Source organism: Thunnus maccoyii, chromosome 12 (genome assembly GCF_910596095.1).
Source record: "Thunnus maccoyii chromosome 12, fThuMac1.1, whole genome shotgun sequence".
NCBI lineage: Eukaryota > Metazoa > Chordata > Actinopteri > Scombriformes > Scombridae > Thunnus > Thunnus maccoyii.
Genome location: NC_056544.1, coordinates 18219901 through 18241169, shown reverse-complemented (window position 1 = coordinate 18241169; position 21269 = coordinate 18219901). Strand labels below are relative to the sequence as shown.

The 21269-nt window shown below is 39.8% G+C and overlaps 1 protein-coding gene across 2 annotated transcripts in view; it reads right to left on the bottom strand.

Annotated features, from left to right (window-relative positions):
- The window catches only part of agap3 (ArfGAP with GTPase domain, ankyrin repeat and PH domain 3), a 121400-nt gene that overhangs the window by 19414 nt on the left and 80717 nt on the right, over positions 1-21269 (bottom strand). For both annotated transcript variants that reach the window (XM_042428803.1, XM_042428802.1), the window contains exons 11-13: positions 20748-20919; positions 14090-14239; positions 7887-8042 (exon numbers count right to left, since the gene is read on the bottom strand). In XM_042428803.1, the coding sequence (XP_042284737.1) occupies positions 7887-8042; positions 14090-14239; positions 20748-20919 (478 nt within the window). The remainder of the gene's footprint in view (positions 1-7886; positions 8043-14089; positions 14240-20747; positions 20920-21269) is intronic.

The following is a 21269-nucleotide window of genomic DNA, read 5'->3' as shown; positions in this document are numbered from 1 at the left end:
TTTAAACTAAATCCTCTTTGTTATTTTATTAAGACTAATTATGACTTAAATTTATTCCCCTGTAATCCTCTTAAGTACCTTGACCAACTTTTCTTGGCTTGGCATATTAAAAAAAGACTTTCTTTGGTTTCCATTACTATACAGTATGTTAGTGTCTGAAAAGAAGACAATAATGAGTCCAAGAATGTTTTCTAATATTATTAGCTTAGCTGCTAACTCCAAACTCAGCTATTTGTTTATATTTAACATAACAACTCCAAGACAACTTACAAATCTTGCATCTATGATTTTTTTCTTAAATGCATTTGTAGTTTTTGATACGATGAAAACTAATTTTGCTTCAAACTGTCTTTACAAATTGTGAGCAGGCAATGGGTTTTTACACTCACTCTCCACATTTAACTAAGATTTATGAAAATGTCACCTGTCATTTTCCAACAAGAGGTCTGACACAACATATGCTGTAACACATGCCGTATTGCCTCTGCTGTTCAGAAGCAATTCATTAACTCCATACTGTACAATGTGACTCGTGTAACATCTCTGGTCTGTGCACATGCTTGAGCTCATAGCCAAATGATTTGTAATTACCTAATTATGTCTATGCAAATAGTGATCTCATTTGCATAAACCATGTTTGGAGGACTGGAGGCAAGTAGACACAAGGGGGATGTTTTTTTTTCCTGTATAGCTACAATCCACTATGTCCTAGAAATAGTTCTCAATATATCAGTGAGCTGTTCCGATATAATTTACCATTAATCATTAAAAAAGGTTTTTCATTGTATAAATATATTTAGACATCTACTATAATCCACTGTGACATTTGATGTGTGAGAGGATGTTCAATATTAAATTATCTCTGTATGAGTTATAAAATGATGGCAATCTCATGACGATAAGTTGATGATTTGATCCTCCAATCAAAGAAATTACTACAGCCTATATTTATAATCAATTCACCCTCCTTGGTGCGAGACATAACCCTACTTTGTGACGGTGCTGTTAAATGACAGATGTCTGACGGACGCTACTGATGTAGCAATCCCTGTGCTGTGGGGTAGAGCCATCTCTTCAGGGGGAAAGCAATAATCCAATTAGCTCGACACCGACTTCAATTATCTGATTTAGTTTGTGGAATCGACTACAGGTCACAGAGAATCAATAGAAGACTTGGGAGCCTCTTTATTTAGACTTACAGCGAAAAAGTCTTTATGTGGATATGACATTTTAAAGCACTGGTGGGGATGAAAATAAAAAAAATACCTATTTAGTGGAAAAATGGTCAATTTCATTTAAAGGAACCAAAAACTGAAAGAGAATAAAGGCAAAAAATATGGAAAGAAAATTAAATTTGGAGAGAAAAAAAACTTGATTAATTGTAATACAAGCAACAGAAATCAATTTTTTTTCTTGTCCAATATACCTTCAGGTACAATAACTAATGCATTTGATTATAATTTGTGGTTCCCAGACTCAAATGTTGTTCTACTTGGGTTTTCATCTTTTTAAAAACCTGAACAAAGCTAATTATTCTGTTGGCTGCCCAGGCAATAAATTGGAGGCATTAAAACACTTTCATTATGGAGATTAAAAAAGCAACGGATGGCTGATTTCTTAAACTGATGAGTATACAAGGGAAAACAAATCTAATTCTCCATGCATAGTAATGCACACACGAGACATACTGTAGCCACTAAAGAGACTGAGGACCATGTGCAGCAGGAATCTTATGTGTCGTTGAGACACAGGTATTGTCATTACATGCAGCTCCAGCACACTGATATTACTTTTTAATATAGTCCATAGCGTGGCAATGCCACCCCATAAGCCAAAATAATTCTGCTCCACGTCAGCATGATGCTGAGGTCAAAGTGTTCTTCTCAGAGTCAGTGAATCTGAGCATGAACGATGTGCTGAAGGTATCGCCGCTATCTTACAGGCACTTGCCATGATGAGCCTGTAAAAAGGCCATTAGTGCTTTCTGTTATTACTCAGTGCTTGCAGTTAGCACATGGCTAGCAGAGGAACAATCACCTTATCGCATTAATATGAGCATTAACCTCCTGACCATATCTATCTGCGAGCCTACGATCAACAAGTTCTTGCCAATTAGAAATAAATTAACACAGCTCTGCCAGTGGGCGGACAAGGAGGAACACAATTTAAAGGCAACAGAGGAGCCAACTGTGAAGAATGAGCGAAATATGATTCTCCTTAATTAACATGCTATAATAAAAAGGAAATTAGAGTGTAATGGCCATAGAGCTACAAAGAGTAAGGAGCAGATACAGATACACATCGTCCACCGTTTACATGCATCATAAAATTGTTAGGGAACATCTAAGTCACAGATATTGTTCATCAGTTACTTGATGGCTTCTCGTAAGCAACACAGCAGCACTTCAAATGTTTTGTATTAATAAATAATTGCTCCATGACTAAAAAAAAAAAAAAGATGTTAAATGCGTTTTACAGACTTGTAATAAGAGGAACTCTGCCTTTTTTCTACTTTTAACATGCTGCACATCATATCTTAATACCAGTTCCTGTACGTGTTTGAGCTGAAAATCAAACTGGAAACTGAAAGAAACGAGGGTGACCTGAGGACAGTGATCCCTCTATCGCTGTGTATCTGCAGCAGATGCACCATCGAGGACCTGTGGACCAGATTAGCACCTCAGGGGATTTGATGCTGAGCCCAGCTGTGCTGTCTATATGGCAGACAGCAACACGGCATCTATTCTGTCTAAGCCTCTCAAAGACCTCTGGAGACTGGTGTGACAAACCCTTAGAAAGGACTTAGCAAACAGTTCTTAGCCTTGAGGACTCTCTCATTTTTTTTTTATCCATTTGTGTGAACACTTGGCTGAAATGATGACAAGGTGCAGAGGAACATGAGGTGAGCTATTGTTTTGGTGTGCAGGATGTGTTGTGTTGTGTTGTGTCGTATGCATGCATCAGGCAGTCACTTAAAGAAGTGCTTGCCGTTCCTGTGAATTAACGAGCAGTTGGGAAGAACAGGCCAAGGCGGTGCCATCTGTAAATGTCACAGGCACTGCTTGCTCATTTTACACATCATTAAAGCCAATATTCCTAACCTGTATCAGAGCAATCAGGAGCAGGCCATTACTGCGACAGGGGCCCCAGGGGAACCACGACCAAACTCAGAAAGAAGAGAGCAGGGAGAGAGAAAGAGATAGAGCACACTCTTTATCTATCTGACACACATACAAGTACTCACACACACTCGTGCGCGCACACACACCCACACACACTTCTAGACACTTTTACATGCACACGCACAAGCAAACAAGGAGCACCCCTTCCAACAATAAACAAACACATGAAATCAGTACCTATACCACTACCCTAATAGCTAGTGCATTTAACAACAGTGCAGAATGAAAACAGGGCCAATTATACATGTATCTGTGGGCAGTGTGTATAGAGCCAAATTGAGAATCTTGTTATTCCTCTGCCTCCATACTGTGGTGCTCAGAAAGCTAAGCCATTACAAGAGTGGAGGCTCCAGGGACAGCTTTCGGAAATGAGAGCGAGTCGGGGAGTGACAAAACAAAGTATTGAGATAAACACCCACCATTAGCACAGGCAGTTAAACCTCCATTTCCTAATCCTCAGCTGGACTCCAGAGGATATTAACCCTTAGTTTACTAAAGGTGCAGGACAATAGGATACTGGGTTAAGTTGGCCTTGCCATATAAAAACTTAACATAATTTTTGATGAACAGTCGGCGCTGGTTGCTTTGTAGTGTGAAAGAAAATGATTTCTTGCTCCAGTCTGTCTGTAGATGAGCCAGTAACAACTAGCTTGTGCCCAACTTTGGTTTCTTATTATCTAAATCTGGATAACTTATGTAGTGTAGTAGATTTGCCCTTTACTACTGTTAGTGCACAGTAGAGAGAAAAAATAATGAAAGAACAAAAAAGGACAAAAAGTGGCGATAATACCACAGAGATGATTTCTCCACCTTAAAGCTTTGTTGGCTTGTTACATTCAACTTACAACAAACTGGTGCTGCGCAGAAATGTCTTTTTTATTTTAAACTTATAAATGTGCAGTTACATGTACCTTTGCCCTTGATCCCAATAAAGCTAGTTTGTGTGTGATGCTCCACAGCCTCATCTAATGGTAAATGATCTTTTCTAACAGCCTCCTTCTTCTGTAACCCTGACTGGGAATGTGAGCTGAAATATTCTGTTTTATTTTTTAAAGTCTGTTTTTTATTCAACTTTTGCACATTTACATATTTGTGTTATATTCTTCATATTTATATATTCATTCAAGGACATACGGAGAGCAGCAGAGTTGCAGCAGATTATTCCTTTTAGTCTTTTTGAGAAGTAAATTGGTTCAAGAGGTGCATGCATGAAAACATGTAAATCTACACGTATAGTGATAGTATAGTAGTATAGAGTATTTTTTGTAAAATATCTGGCATTGAAGTTTCATAGTCACATTCCACCAGTGATCCTACTACTACAAGTGTGCATTAATGTCAGTGTTTTGTTCCTATTGAGCAGCTAGATTTCTACTAAATCATCTCCACAGATTTCATAAGGGCAGACTGCATATTACTCCACAATATGAGATAAAAAGATAACAGTAGGTAGTTAACAGTAACGGTAGTAGTTAAAGGTTTTGTTTTAAGTTGTAAACGTAAAAATCATTTCCCTGTGTTCTCCTTTAATTGTTGAAACAATCACTTTAAATTCTATCAATTCAAAATGTAAAATAAAACTACTTCATGATTCAACTATGTTCAAATCTATCAAGTTATTCAAGATAGTTAAAAAGATAGATAAAAAAAAAAATTTCTTGATTTAAAAATTTAATTGTGCAAATAAAGTGAGCTGACCCAAGTCCTTCTCTGTGCACGTGAGCTCAATATAGGTCACACACTTCCTTTGGTCTTTTATCTTGTTTTAGAACTATTTTACTTTCTCGTGTGTTTTTATGTAATTTATTGTAATATGTGAAGTAATATGTAATATGTGAAGCATGTTGCAGGCCTGTAAGAGTAAAGTTTGATGCCATTTGGTTTAATTTAATGTATGTCTATAAAGTTGTGATGTAGATGTACATTAATACCTTAATACATTCTTGCCATTAAATATATTCAGGCACACACTTAGTCCTTGTTCTCTCCCTGATTTCTGTGACCTTAGTGAGAGTAAATATCTTCATCCATAAAACTGCATGCATCAAGAAGGTGCCTCTCATCCCAATTTCCCTCCAATCCTACACCTCCCTCTCTGCTCACATTGGACAAGCTAAAACCCCCAAAACAATGAGCATTTGATACACTTTCTTTAAAAGAGAAATACATTAATGATGCTCCCTGACAGTCTGCATTAATCAGAGGGGGCTCCCCCTGAACACAACTCTTTATCGGCCATCGATTTTCCAGTGGGTTTATGGCGAGCGACACACCAAGAGAGCTCGTCGCCGGGCGGCTGCTGGGAAACACATTACGGGGCTGTCAGTTGTCTCGCCATGCATCCTGCATCATTCTTTAAGCACATGAGAAGTTCATTACACCACACAGCTCTGACAGTGCATAGGATATTAGGGACTGTGTCCATTGTGCATATCCTTGGTGGAGATGTAGCACTGTAGACATGGCAGAAAAGTCATGTATTATCCAAATACAGCTCTAAATTGATTTGAAATAAATATGGCTTTATGTGATTTGAAATAAATGTGTTTTAAAATGTGATTTTCGAGCTTTAAGTTTAGCTTTGCAAGGGGTGGATCAATTTGACAGTTTGCTGTAAAGATATAATTTCTGTGCAATTACTGTCTGCCATTTCTCCTTTCATAATCATGAACATGAGGTTGTAAAACATGTACAAAAGATTTTCTCCCACTTCAGCAGCCACACAGAAGACTCTTGCTAAGTACCGTAGTACCTTATTTGGAAACGATAGTGCAGCAACAGTTTCTCCAGACTCCCTTGTACATCCTACACGTCCCATGTTGACCAAAATGATTTCTCACCTTAAGATGCTCACGCTGTTTTGATTTATGATGCTTCACAACTACTAAAATTCAATTTCAGCCTGCATTGCACGCTTCTGATTGCCCCGTAAATGAGATAAACTGATAGCAATTTATTCAAAGATCCCACCTCTCCTCTCTCTCCCTCCTCTTCTTTCAACAGGAGACACAACTCACATCCTAGACTTGGGTGAATCCAATATTTAAGCAATACGTCCGTATTTCAGGGCATTCAGCAGAACAGACAAGCTGATGCTAATATAAAACCTCGCAGAGAGAGGGAAGAGAGATAGAGAGAGAGAGAGAGATCTGTATTTGATGACGTGAGAAACATTCGGAATCTGCATCCTCCGGTCTGATTACTGTAGACTCCCTCCTCAGGAAGAGTAATCTGTCTTCAATTATGCCAACATGTGTAGGAGATTTATCGATGAGATTTGATGATGTTTGATAAGGCCAGCCATCACTCATTCAAGGCTTTAATACGACTGTGTAATTCTGCCAGGAGAGGCCCATTAAGAGCTAAGTAATGTCAAATAAAACTGAAGTAATGGCACCTTAAAAAGCTTGAAAAGATGCTGGGAGCTGCTTCCTGCTTCTATACATTTATAGCAACTGTCAAACATTAAGCCAAATCTCCAAAATCCATAGATATGACAAGAACTTTGCCCGCTATGATTACCACTACTGATGCTGATCTAACCACTTACTTTAACAATAAAAGCAGCACCACTTATCTCCGAGATGCTGATGATGTTCACTCTAAACTATGTGGTCAACAGACCTATTCAGACTTTAAAGAGAAGCTGTCAGAGACCATGATAAAAAAGTATAATGATTATAAATGCTAAGCCCCATTTAGGAGGCGTCAATGCCATTGTTGTTGTTATCCAGCGTATCAATCTTGTTGATTGATAATCCCGCTCTGGTGACATCAGTTTTATGGCCTCTGAAATGCGTCTCAGTGTTTTCACAATGCCATCCAATTAGGGCACTCCATTCATCATTGGGCCGGAGAATCATTATTAATTGGGTGGAGAGCCGACTGCCACTCCCCTGCTGAGGAGGGCCACGGCTTCTGGAGATCAGGCCATTCATACGTCGGTAAAAGAAATGGGGGCTGTGAGGGTGCAGCTTGCAGGGGGGCCACATGGACATACAAAACTACACACCTTTATGTACTTTATATACAAGATTATCATGTTCGTTTTCAGTAGGAAGTGAAGAAATCTTAAGTGAGTAGAAGTTCAAAGTTGAAACAATCTTTGCATGACTGTGTGTCTGATTTATGACTGGCATACAGGATCTTCAATTAAATAATAAATTAGCTGATGCATAGAGGGAAAAAACATGAGAAGTGCCTGTTAAGTTCTATATAAATGTATTTTTTTCAGTTGTTCTACCTAATGTGGTAAAGACAATTCCCTCCTACTGCAGCCCATGTTACTAACTACACTCTTCGCCTAAGACATAAAAAATGACTCCTCTAATATACACTATATGGTGTCACTAACTGCTTCCTTTCACCTACGAATTAAGAGCTTCTCCAGGAGAGTTTAGTGTACAGGAGGTTTGTACCCCAGCCCCAGATCCCACCCACCTCCGTGCAAGCATACAGATGCATCAATAGGAGTTGCTTGTGCAGTCCCAAGTGCATGATCCCTCACTGGCTTCCCATCAGCAAAAAGTGCTTATTTTAATTTAATTAAAATTTTGCCCACTGAAGAAGTAGCCTGTGTGTTTAAAGCCACTGTGCTAACTACATATAGAAACATATATAATAATATTAATCTTATGTGTAAAGTGTGTAAAGTTTCAGAAGTTTTCATTATTTCAAAACTGTAGCAAAATAATTGTCTTGTACCTTCGTTGCCTGCAGATACACCATCTGGCTTTGTGATGCCTGTGCTCTTTTTCCGTCTGTGTTTCTTGCGGTTGGCATGTGGCGAGGGAGGTGGCTCAAGTTTAGGACTCGTGGCGCTGCCTACGCTGGAATTCGCAGGATCACTCATTCCATTGGCTGAAAAAGATAAAACAAAGAGGCAAAGACAGTCATTATTTTTCATGTCAAATAAATAGTTTGGATTTTTCAAGTTGATCTATGTTTTATACTCAGTGCACATGTAGATAGGTTTAATTTTCACTGTCACAGCTTGAGCTTGGTATCTCTGGTTCCATTCAAATAACCAGGAAAAACTCCACAATTAAGCACAATGCCAAATTAATATGATGCTACAGTAGTCTCTCATGAATTCAAGTAGTTATTTAAGCTCTTTAAATGCCCAAAATACTGATTTACCAGGGAAGCTTGGAGAAAATTATACACAAAATTGCTGAATTGAGTATAATGTGCGATCAAAACAATTACATCTTTTTAACTTTTTAACTACTTCTAATTGTAATATTACTATTACTAATAATATACCAATTGAACCAGAAAATATGGGTAAAAAAAACTGCAGAACATGAAAGACAACAAAGCAAAGAGAGCAAGTGTCTAATTTAGCTGTAAATATGACTTTGCTCTGGCAGAGTTCTGTAGTATCATGTTGACTCTTTGTGAAGACTGTGGATTTGTCCCCCAATACCTGCACAAAATCCAACCTTTGTGTTACATGAGTAAAGCATTAAATAGAGGTAGATGTGAAAAATTGTGAACTATTGCTTTAAAAATAAACTAATCACACATTTTACATTTTTTCTCAGTACATACTCAACTCAAAAAGAGAGAAAACGTGTTTAACATAAAGTATCAATGTATGAGTGTATGAATCACTGAAATGACAGTGAGCATGAATAATGAATTACATTATTGAAAGATGCATGCAAAATACAGGCAGACTTGTCACAACCTCAAAATTGGACTACAGTAGTAAAGAGTTGGAGATGTCTTTGAATGCTCCAAAAGTAACTGTGTTGCTCCAGCTTTAGATAGAGTGAAGGACAGGTATGGGGCCATCAGTGAACAAATGGTTACCTAAGTTAGCCCCCGGCAAAGCTCTCTATATGACTGTCTGAGAGAGACAGGGGGCTAAGAACTGGCTTTGTTTCTTGTAAGTGATTTTATAAATGTGATATTAACCTGTGCTACCGTTGGGCAAAGGGATAGAAGGGATGGGACGATAGGAGGGGGTTGTCAGCTTGCCATCTTTCTGATTTCCTGACATTTGACATCACTTTCCCGTCTTTCCCCCTCCGGATGCCATTATGAATCTGGGAGCGGGGGCCAGGGGCCTGGGGGAAGCAGGGAGGGAGGGCCGGTAGATGGGCCCCATATTGCTCTCCTCTTACCACCCTGTGTGGTGCTGGCAGCCTCCTCCATTGTCTCCCATCAAAAGCTCATTGTAGTGTGGCAAACTCCATTCATTTCCCTGTGCACCGTCCCAGCCCCAGGGGTGGAGTGCAGGAGGACAAGGGGCTCAGGGATTATTGCTGTTGTCGTTGCCAGTTGCACATGCTATAATGTGCGACACTGTGCCATTAGCCAGTGTACAACATTAGGCCTAATTCGGTCATTACCTTTAGGGAGATGGGGCTGTCTTGGAGGAGTAAGATGGGCTCAGCAGGGGATTGAAGATGCTAACATGGGGGGAGAGTGGAGCTCAGAGGGCCTGGGGATGCATTGTTTGAGCGTGGGCAAAAACATAGGAGACAACACCTGAGACACACATTGTTAGGTCTGCGCTCGACTTAAAAGACTCATCATGACGAGAGTTGATGTATACAAACAAGAAAGTCATTACTGGAAAAAATGAACAAATTCACAAATTTTTAATTTGTTATACAATAAAGGGCCATCCTTAAAACCTGTATTAATATTTCAGCATAAATAGTAATGTGCTACTTGAGAAATAACACTTATTATATGGCCTCACATTAATAAACATAACATTGGTGCTTGTGCTGGACTACATGCATTAAGCTCTCTGGTGTTTTGAATGGCAGCACACAGCCACACATGTAGCAGCTCCTAGTCGAGGCGTCTGTTTCAATTTCCCTGCTCTCCTACAACAGCCCCCCTGAGACGAGTCATTAGCTGGCTCAGACAGCTGGGGGCACAGGGGTCCTCCGTGTGGCCCCCCCCCCCCACCCTCTGCTTCCTCCTCCCTCTCCATCCCAGCGTCTGTCCCGCCAGCACAGCTCCGTATGGCGGGTGGAAAACTTGAGCTCCAACCTGCCTCCGATGTGACAGCCAGCATTTGTTTAATGTCGCTTGAGGTTAAAGGGGAGGGCTGCCCCTCAGGGGCCCCAACCGTGTCATAAACACCTCTAATTATCAATTTCTGCCCCTAATGTTGTGGAAAATGACCCTGGCCCTGCTCATCCTGCACCTGAAACATATACAAGGTAATGCACTTCCCTTTGTTTCGGCCAATAAGGCTTTCAGAAGTTATAGGAACAAGAAATTGATAAAACTACAGCACACACCAGTGAACAACAACATCAAAGCACCAGAGACCTAATGGTTTTAAACAATGTAAGGTCTCCTGCCTTGAGGTGGTTCTCAACTATGCATGACTGGTAGATTATATTTCTTAAGTTGAGAATTGTGAAGTTAGAACTGGACTGATCCCGCAAGCAGAGAAATTCACTGTGGCATTATTAGTTAGCTGTTAGTGTGTATGAGGGCCATCAGGACCAAGCTGGGTAATGAAGCACACTGTGGATCAGGAGTCTCTTTCCCACTCAGCCAAGATCACCTGGGCAGCAGAATAGGTATCAGCCTAACCTGTGATTACAGTGTATTACACTCCCACCACGGAGATGACAGTTTAAACATGCTTCAGGATAAAGGCTGTGGGTGAGACAAAGAGGGGGCTGCTAACAGCTTCCTGACTTTACCAACACTACACTGAATGAATGAGAATGAAAAAAGGGTGAGAGAGAGAGAAAGAGAGGGGAGGGGGGTAAAGAGGAGGAGGAGGGGGGGGGTAATTTCATTGTTATTCAAGAGGCTTCGGGTGAGGAGCACTATGATTCCGCCAGGCCCCTTGACATGGCAGCCCTGCCTGTCCTCAATCAAAGCCAACGGCTGCAATTAATGGCAAAAATTAGAAACAATCACCGCCTCCCCCTTATTATCCTCAATTAGAGCGTGCTAATCAAGGCCTGATCGCGCTCTGCTGCTCTCTCCAAACTAAATGTCAAACTTCATTACGGCCTGGCGTAGAAATCAAACGCCCCACATGCTATCACCTTCACATCGGGAGGCCAAGGTATAAAACACAGTGCCACAGGAAAAGGCTATCTGTGCATTAACTACCTGTGTCCTGATATGCAAACTTACGAGGAGAAAAAGCACTTATAAATAAAGTAGAACAGTGCAGAACAGAGTTGAAGTAGACATTTCTTGGAGAATGGAAAGAAAAAAGCAAGTAATGCAAAAATAATTAGTTTCAAACTCAAATGGTAAAAAGTTAAAATAACGCTCTTCCCACAAGGACTGCAGCTGATTATTTTCATTATGGATTAATCAGCTCGATTAATAGTTTTTTCCATGAATTGTCAGAAAATAGTGAAAAAAGCCAAGAGCCTAAGGTAATGTAGTTGTTTTTTTTTGACCAATTATCTAAAACCACCAATATAATCAATTTACTCTCATGTATGACAGTTTGGGAACCTGAAGCCAGGGAATGTTTGCTTAAATAAAGTTACTGAAACAATGCATTTTTTTAAATCAAAATTGTTGCACACTAATTTTCTTTTGGTTTTCTTATCTATTAATCAACTAATTCTTTCAGCTCCATTTCTCGCTTTGCAATGTTTTTGTGTTTTACTGGAACAAAACTGTCTAATTTTCCAATAATGTATATTCTAACACTCAAAAAAGGACAGACTTATTACTACTAGTATAATTTCACTTGGTATCATTTTTTTGGCCATGAGAACTGTGAGCCATGATATCTTAATAGAGTTATATTGAATTAATTACTGAATTAAAAGAGGGCACTGATCTGCAGTAATCTTTTGACTTTGGGAATGAAACATTACCAGCGCTTTGACCATGACTTAAGTCTTTGTCATCTTCATTGTCATGACAGCTTGAGCCTCTTGCTTTTAATTCAGGTTCAAAGATTGAGGTGTACCAAGGAGAGCAGGATCTAAACAAGCATCCGGTGCATTAAGAATGAATGTCTTTATGAATGCAAGCAATAGAAAAATTGGGCCGGGATTTAATCAAAAATCTGTGCTCAATATTCAAGAGACGTTACTACCTCTGCTTCTGCCTTTGCTCAATAGGTTTACAAATGAGGACATTCTTTAAATAATATGGAAATGGTTACCTGGCTAAGATGCATTCATTCTCCAGTGAATCATCAATCTGCTGTTTTTGCATCTCAGAATCACATTTTATGTTAACCTGCAACCTTCACCAAGGATAATGGAGTGATTGGGCTTGGTTCAAGTCAATTCAAATGGCAAAACATGAGCACCCTTCACCGTAGAACACCCTGTATTGATTATTGAAGGCACATTAGGATGAAAGATAAGAGGCCGTGTTTCAATCAAGTTTATGTAGTCTGATAGTCCAGTCATACTTTACAGTAGACATATTGTCCTGCTTTAATCCAGATTTTTAAATTGTAAGGAGACATTTCAAAGAATTTCAAAGAAAGTTTCTAAACTACAAAGTATTTTCTTTGTGTGTATATTACAAGCCTCTTAAACTGTCTGACTATGCACTGATTACAGAGACACTTCTTTCCAAGGACGAGCAGCATATCTATCATTTGACACAATGTTTCTACTATTATTTTCAGCTCATTTGCCTCATTCGAGCTCATTTGTGGTTACCTTAAGAGTAGCATGAAAATAATTGAAGAAAATGGAATAATGGAGCAAATTGTGGATCTGATTTAGTTGAAGACTGGATGCTGGTTAATGAGCTATGTTGATATTGAAGACTTTTCAGTTTAACAAACATGAAAATGGGAAATTCTTGGCCCCTTTATTTCCACTGCACAGCGTTAAGGAATTTCTATTTGTCCTCTGCAGACCGGCCTCTGAACGCACATTCACAAACATCCAGTATGAAGCCTTTTTTCCTCTCACATACACATCGTAATACAGATGCAAACACGCTCTGTGGAAAACTCACATACAAACAGCTACACTAAAAATTCAGAGAACACATACACAACACACACTCGCGCTCATTTATTTGAGGACCCCACGAATCTAAGTAATTCTGCTTTGGGCATGCTGCTGATGGGAGACAGGGGTAGGGGGTGATGGAAGTGCCTGCGTCCAGGCAGAATTGATCGTTTGGCAGCTCCAAATGAGAGACAGGCTTGTCTGCGGAACCACGAGGGCCGTGCAGTTGGACTCCAGCAGCGCTCGTAAAGTGCGCTCTTTAAACTGCCGGGGCCCCTGGGAGCCCATGGGGAGGGGGGGAGCCGCCGCCGTGCTAATGAGAACTACCAGAGTGCAAACATGCATGGAAATGACTGTTATTCTGTTGATGTGCATTTAAGTGCTTTTTTACTGCCAACCACAAAGAGAGGGAAATAACTGGTGATGAATGGTACCCCCGAAAAGCATTCATTTTCCTCTTCGGAAGAAAAGAGGGGAAAACAGAGGAGATGGGAAGGGGGGGGGCGACGACACACGAGTAAGATGGAAGGTAAAGACAGGATGGGGGGGGGGGGGGGGGGGGAGAGACATGCATGGTGAATATATTATTTTACTTCACTCAAGTACAGTGACAAGGCGCAATGTGACATGGAGGCGGTAAGTGGAGATGCATCGATGGCAGGAAGTTAACCTTCACTGTTCCTCTCCTCTGAACACGCTCCTCACTGCTTCTATCAAAGAGCAGCAGCCAAAAAGGTCACAGCGATCACAGCCCTGATCACCTAATTATGAAAATGAGCTCCACCTGTCTAAGAAGTGAGGAAACGGCAACTCCACCAATCCACACCTCTAGATCAGATTCCCTTCAGTTTGTTTTTATTTTCTTTATGGTAATAATACGTGAATTTCTTTGTAAAAAATCATGGCAGGAGTGAAAAGGGTGGAAGAGATTAAGGGGATGACAGCATAGCAGGTGAGGGGTGGAGGACTTACGGGCTCCGCTGCTTGTACTGGTATTGATGGCTTCATTCCATTGGTCGGCGCTGGACACGGAGAAGGAGCGCTGGTGCATGCCGTCTTTGCTGCCGCCAAACGCCGACCCGCCCGTCTGGAGGGACGTGCTGCTGTTGGAGTGAGGAGCGCCTGGAAAATAGGAGACAAACGAGTAAAGAAAAGGAATAGTGATTCATTGATTTCTAAATGTAGTTGAAGGACTGGTAGGATTGTTTTCTATAAACAACAACAACAAAAAAAAGTCTGGAAAGAACTGATAATGATTTAATTGACTCCACAAATTTTTGGTAGTTCTTACAGCACTGAAATGCTGCCGCCACCTTATTTGTGCACATCTCTGTGTCAAACAACCCCCCTCACTCACTCACACACACACACAAAACCCCTCTCCCTCCGCCTCTGCCTCTAATTAGCCCTTAATTAACAAGATACACTCTGAACGCTAATTATCTCGCCTCATCCCTCTGACTGCCACATCGATCTCCACTGGTGTCAGCAGGCGTTCTCTCCCTAACTTCCAATCAGGCGAGCCACAGACGCCTGGCTCTCTTTACTAATTCATGGGCTAGGCTGCGCCATGTGGGGTCCTCCCCTCCTGTTCACAAGCAGTCGCTACAACATATCCTAACTACTCTGAAAAACTCATCGATTCACTTCCAGTCACGTGAGGGGAATCATAATAACTGCTGCAGAAATTGCTGGATTTTATTCTGAAAAATTTATTTATTTCAATTTAACATAATGTTGCACTAATAAGAACTGTTAAAAATTATACTATTAAAAAATGGACAGCTTATAAATACAATTAGCCACCACAGAAGTTAATTTTCACAGTATTTATTCCTAAACAACACCTCTTTTACAGACTGCACAGCTACATTCAAAAACAATATGATTTAATTGGGTAAATCAATATTTCTTTGACGCTGAACGGTTAAAAATTTCAGAGAGTTGTTTTCTAAAACAAGCCGTATCTCTGATTTTCTCAACAACGCTTACCCATCTTACAGGTATCACACATCAAGGCCTTTTATTCAATAATTATGAGAGAATATCAGTTTCCGATTGAGGTGACAATAACAGAAAATATAGTGTGTGGGTCGTGTGTAAAGTAAACTAAGCGGCACGGGTGCTTGTTAGGATAATATGTCCTACTCATTATCTAGAGTAATAAGTGTATCAAATTCACATAATCATGTCTAATTAGTATCAGTAATTATCTTGTTGGGCCCAGGAATATTAATCTTCAGGTCCCAGAGGGGAGGGAGCAGAATCGCAGCAAGAATGGGAGAGAGAGCGAGGGAATCATGCTGAGGAGCACTGACTAAATTAGCATGCTGAAATCAGAGCAGAGGAGGAGGAGGAGGAGGAGGAGGAGGAGGAGGCAGAGCCGAGGAGTAGGGGTATTGAAAAGAAAATAGTGAAACTTTGTTTTTCAAAAAGTGATGGATGAATGATACATAAAATAAGCCTGTGACTTGTATAAAAAGGCTTCTGATTGCTTTTATCATTACTGAATTAAAAATTGTTGCCATGGAGTATTTACAAGTATGATTTTTATAAACAACATCAGCACTGCGCCACTTTGTTTCTAGCAAAAACCCAATATTAAAGAGATAAATGTTTAATCACCTCATTGTTAAGAGGTAATTCTTTATTTTCTACTATTAAATACCCAAATTTCTTTATTCCCACAGTGTGAAGTTTGACTCTCGCCTCAAAAAAAAGAGACTGAAAAAAAAACCTTGTAGATAACTATAAGGCAACTTCGATTGATATTTAAAATTCAACAATCACGTCTAATTGTCAAATTGGATGCTAATGATTAATGAATTATACATGGCTGTATCCATTAGTCCCCAGAGACCACTCCTGCATAAAGGGGAGGATAATGTAATTACAGTGGAGAAATAATCAGCTTGTGGCATTAAAAGAGCACTGTACGAGCAGCTCCAGCCAGGCCTGACTACAGTACGTTTCACTGATTTAGCAGTGGTGGCAGTGCGGACACGGATGAACCTTACAACTGCAAAGTGAAGGCCAAAGAATCAAATTTAATACTGACTGTCGCCAACTTCAGTGACCGCAAGAATGACGTGAGGGTCAAATACAAATACATCAAGAATTATTGAATTTTAATGCAATAAATGTTTAGAGTAACAAATATAAATAGTTTTAATTAAACTATTAACTTTATAGTGCATAAAGATAATGGTCTGTTTCATAAAGGCTCTCTACTTACGAAACAGAGAGCGACATTATTTTCATTTTGATGATTTCTTAACATTTGATGAGTACACCAAACCTTAATTTGAGGCCCGATTTTGTCGCCCCTGCATATTAATGTATCTTCTCTATTTTTCTGCGATAAAAATTCAACATCAATCCAGCCATTTACTGTCAAACTGCATGACATGTACACAGAGGCAGAAAGTACATTTATTTAATTACTGTACTTGAATACAGATTTGGAGGTACTTCTACTTTAATTTACTTCTACTTCTACTTCTACTCCACTACATTTCAAAGGTAAATATTGTACTTTCCAATCCACTGCAAATTAAGATTTTACATACAAAAGACATGGTTAGTTTATAAAATATCATCCATTTATAGAGTAAAAACAACGCAACAGTACAAAGTGGTTGTAATTAGCTCAACCTCAACCTGCTACAATATTGCTTTAATGCTTTAATCACATTTATGGACCAGTAATATAATAATAATCTAATATTTAATATTATAACACTGACAGCAGCCATTCTGTTCCATAAGGAGTAGTTTTACTTTTGACACTTTAAGGATATTGGTTTTATAATACTTGTGTACTTCTACTTAAGTAAAATTTTGAATTCTGAACTTTTTACATTGTTGTATTGCTACTTCTATTGTACTTTTGTACTTGAATAAAATATCTGAATACTTCTAGACTAAATTCAAAGTGTTACTTTTCTTATCAATGATGTTGCCACATGAAAACATTTGATATTAATTCCTTTACAATTCTTATCAAAATGAATAAAAACCTAAAAGTACAAAACACCATTATGATTATTTCTCACTGACTGACTCGTCATGTGTATAAAGAGATAGCAAAAGCCATATAGTGTGTTCTGCAGGCTATCCAGGGCTGGGGTGTTAAGTAGAGGCGATGGATTAGCGGGAAGCAGTGCTGCCTTGCTTCTCATTTCTCTTTAGGCCGGGCCGTCAGTGGGCTGATGAGCCGTGACGAGGCCTGACCCCTCCGTGGAGTTGTTGCCATTATGTACAAGTAGTGCGATAATGAAGCATTCATGCTAATGTGGGCCGGGCAGCACATCATCTGCGGGCTGTGTAATCCACCACCATCATCCCGACCAACGCCCTGACATCCCCCACCACCCCTGCTACTGCTGCTGCCAGTCCCCACACAAGTCACTCACACGTTCATAGTCATACTTTTCACACACTGTATGCAACAAAATAACTAAGATATTTACATTAACCCTTGTAAATGGCAAAAGCACCTGATTTTCTTCTTTAGACATTTAGTTATCTTGCTTTTTGGACAAATTTACTTTCTGTATTTAGGCTTTATAATGTGATTTTGAATTGTCTGAGGATGCTTGCAGACTTTGCCATCTTACAACTGCTTTTATGTTACACTGTCACTATGAGTTTGATGAAATTTGGATGTGATTTCCTAAGAGATGAAGCTATGTAATGCAAAAAAACTAAAGACAGAATAAATATGTCTACAGACAAAACAGTAAGATCTAGATACTCTAACTGTTACTCTATAGCAGTGATTCCCAACCGAGGGTACATGTACCCCCCGGGGGTACTTCTGCAGCTCTAAGGGGGTACTTGCAGCAAATAGAAATGATAATTTGGTTAAAATATATATAGACCAATATAGACACGTATTTGTGTCTAGGAGGAAAATAAACGTACAAATAGGATCATATATTAGTGTTAGGCTGATCTGTGTCACTATAACCAATACATTTTGAAATTATTAGTTCCAAAACCAACTTGAGTCAATTGTGACACCTAAAACACAATGTGCTGTGATTGGGAGTGCATGAAAACCACTTAGCAAGCGAGCAGAAAAGTCGAACAAAAGGCGAAAAAAGTGAAAAAGAGGCCAAGCTTAAACATTGACATTTCCTCATGTGAATGAAAAAATACAACAACGCCTACTTTTATATTATAAATAGTGTTCTGTTTAAAATCTGTTCAAATGAATAAATCTGGAGCATGATAAGAGGTGTTAATAAAGGGGGACTTGAGCTCATCTGATAGTTCTGTGTATCAGACAAAAAAGGTTGTGAACCTCTGCTCTAGCATCTGCAAGAGGTCAGACTGCAACGGTACTGACAGAAAAAAGTCTAATGTGGGCACTGGCAGGGTCTGCTGGTCAGTAGGCATGTGGCTTTGGGTTCTACAAAGCAATAGATTAAAGCTGGAGACAAAGTGTAGTGCAGAGTGAAGAGCGAATGAGCTAAACACTTTCCTGAGATCTCCACCTCTTCCACATGCATCTCTCTCCTCCACAGGATTGATTAAAAGTGACTGGGCCCATTAATACTTTGATACAATGTATCTGTCGCTGGTGACACGGCAGGATGCGTGTTAACAGGGAGGATCATATTTAAAATGGTTCCGCTCAGCACCCAGCAAAGGAATTAAACCTGGCCGCTTGGCAAACTCGTGGGCGCATGCGTTCTCTCATTTACTCTCTGTCTTCTCAACCTCTCCTCTTCATCTTCCCATCTCCCCCATCCACTCCGCCCCTCCTTCTCTCCGTCGCTATCCCTCTTCTCCCAGTGATTATAAAGGTCTTTAGATCTAAGGAATGAATGAATTACCAAAGGCAAAGACAAGGCTTGTGATTTGGACGCCATGAATGAAAAATTACCCCTTTGTTCCCTTCATCAATTGCATGTCTAATGAAATCAAAATCCCGATCGCATAATCAGAAGAGGGTCCTCCACCCGGAGAGAGACCTGATGTGATTTGTAACCTTTCTTTTCCTAAGTGGAGATTAAGGCAAATCGCCCTCACATTGTTCCCTGATGCACAAATGGATGGCAACTGATAATCTTGGGAATTTATCATTGAAGAGTCTTTTCCAAGAAACGAAACACCAGGAGCAAACAACATTGTTGTGTTCGAAGGAACAGGACTGAAACTAAAAGAGGAAACCAGTTGGTGTCGTTCTCCCAAAACCCTGTCTGACCTGTTTTTCGTGGCCCTTTTGTCCTGATGACTTCCCTCAACGCAACATTCAAGGTTAACAGTTTATGGGATGGAACAACCTCGATCCAATGTCCTCTGCTCTGTAAACTCCTACATCTTCTCTGCTTTTGACTGATTAACCCATTCGGTGGTGGCAGCACCTTGGCCAGGTTTAACAGTAACCTGCCTGGACAGTGCTAAAAGTCCCTGTTGACCCGTCTTTGGCACTGTACCCACTCTCAGCCTAGCTTTAGCCTAAGTGATGGAAACACTGTGCCCGTTTCACAGCCGATGAAGGACCCCGCCTCCCTCTAGGGATCACTTTGCTAATTAGTATTAATTACTCTTAATCCTAACCCCTAAATCCAATCACTGGCTTCCCCTCTATACGCCTGCCAGACTCTCTGCAGCCTCCGGTGGCACAGCTAGCTAGGAGAGGAGCTCTATTTTTAAACTTGAAAGGTGGAAAAACCCTGGCATGATGCTCAGGACCAAACTGTTTTGTGTTGCTGTGACCCCGGCCACCATAGAGGATGAAAAATAACTAGGTCAGTGTCATCATAGTGGCACAGTGGCCAGGATAAACAAACCTTCATTTTTTGCGATATAATTTCCCTAAACATCAGCATAATGTTTAAACACAATTTTTAATTCCCTGTTTAGTAATTTCGAGAATTAATAGATTTCTCATAGATGCTCATTAAGTCATCATTGTGTATACTATGAGGCAGCTAATTTGCATGAATGAAACATATGGAAAGTAGGTAATTAACCTGTTGGGGCCCATTTTTATGATTAATCACAAACTGAGGACACAGAAAATGAGTACAGTAATAAAAGGCTCATTGTGTAACCATTACATATTGTACCTGTGATTTGTTTTCTCATTTAGGTAAAACAAAAAATAAACCTCCTTATGCAGGTAGTCATTTCAATACCACAACTACAAATCTTGACTTAAGATTGTAAAAGTGTACAAAAGCACCAATAATTTTCTGAAAATAACTCCTAAAACTGTGTTTGAAGAGGTGTCAGACCTAGATCTGCAACTAATGATCGTTTTAATTATTGAGTAATCTGCCAATTCTTTTCTTGATTTATGATTTAATCTATAAAACATCAAAAATACTGAAAAATGCCTGTAACAATTTCTTAAAATCCAATCTTCAAATTGCTTGTTTTGTCCAACATGCCCCAAAATATTCATTTTACTATTATATAAAACACAGAAAAGTATTATTAAATTATATTTGAACAGCTGGAACAAAATGTTTGGCATTTTTGCTAGAGAAAATCGATTATCGAAATTATTTCAGATTAATTTACTGTATCTTGAATATTAGAATTGCGAAGGAACCATAATTTCATCCATTAATCTGGCCTTTAGCCTTGTAATGAGGCAGGTACATAGTTGTACCTGTGTTTCCTATGCCCAGCTGCAAGGTGCTGCGATCCTTGGTCAGCCCGTTGGTTTTGGGACTAGCAGTGGGGGCGACGGTGGCCACTGCTCTGGGTGGTCGCTTCCCAGGAACCTTGACTGTTGTCCTCAGCAAGTCGATCTCTTTCCCATGCACATTCTGCATGTAGTCCTGTAGTAAGAAGAAAAACATAAGAACATGACAATGAGCGGTCTGCACTCTACACAAGTAACACTCCAAATTCAGAGAATTGACAGTAGACACAGCGGATCAACAAGAATCAAGGAATTATGGAAGAAAAACAAATGAAAGACTCTTCAATTTCCATCCCCATTAGTCACAACCCATCTTAGACCTTACACTTAGGGTGTGTGATAGTGGAAAAATGATTGTAAGGCCATTATACATCACCTGTGCCCACGCTGTCTCTCCAAATAGGGAGATGTTAGGCTTAATGAATGTAAACAGTCTCATTCTCTTTCAATTTGGTCATTTGATTCGGTTTAAAGCGACTACCGCCC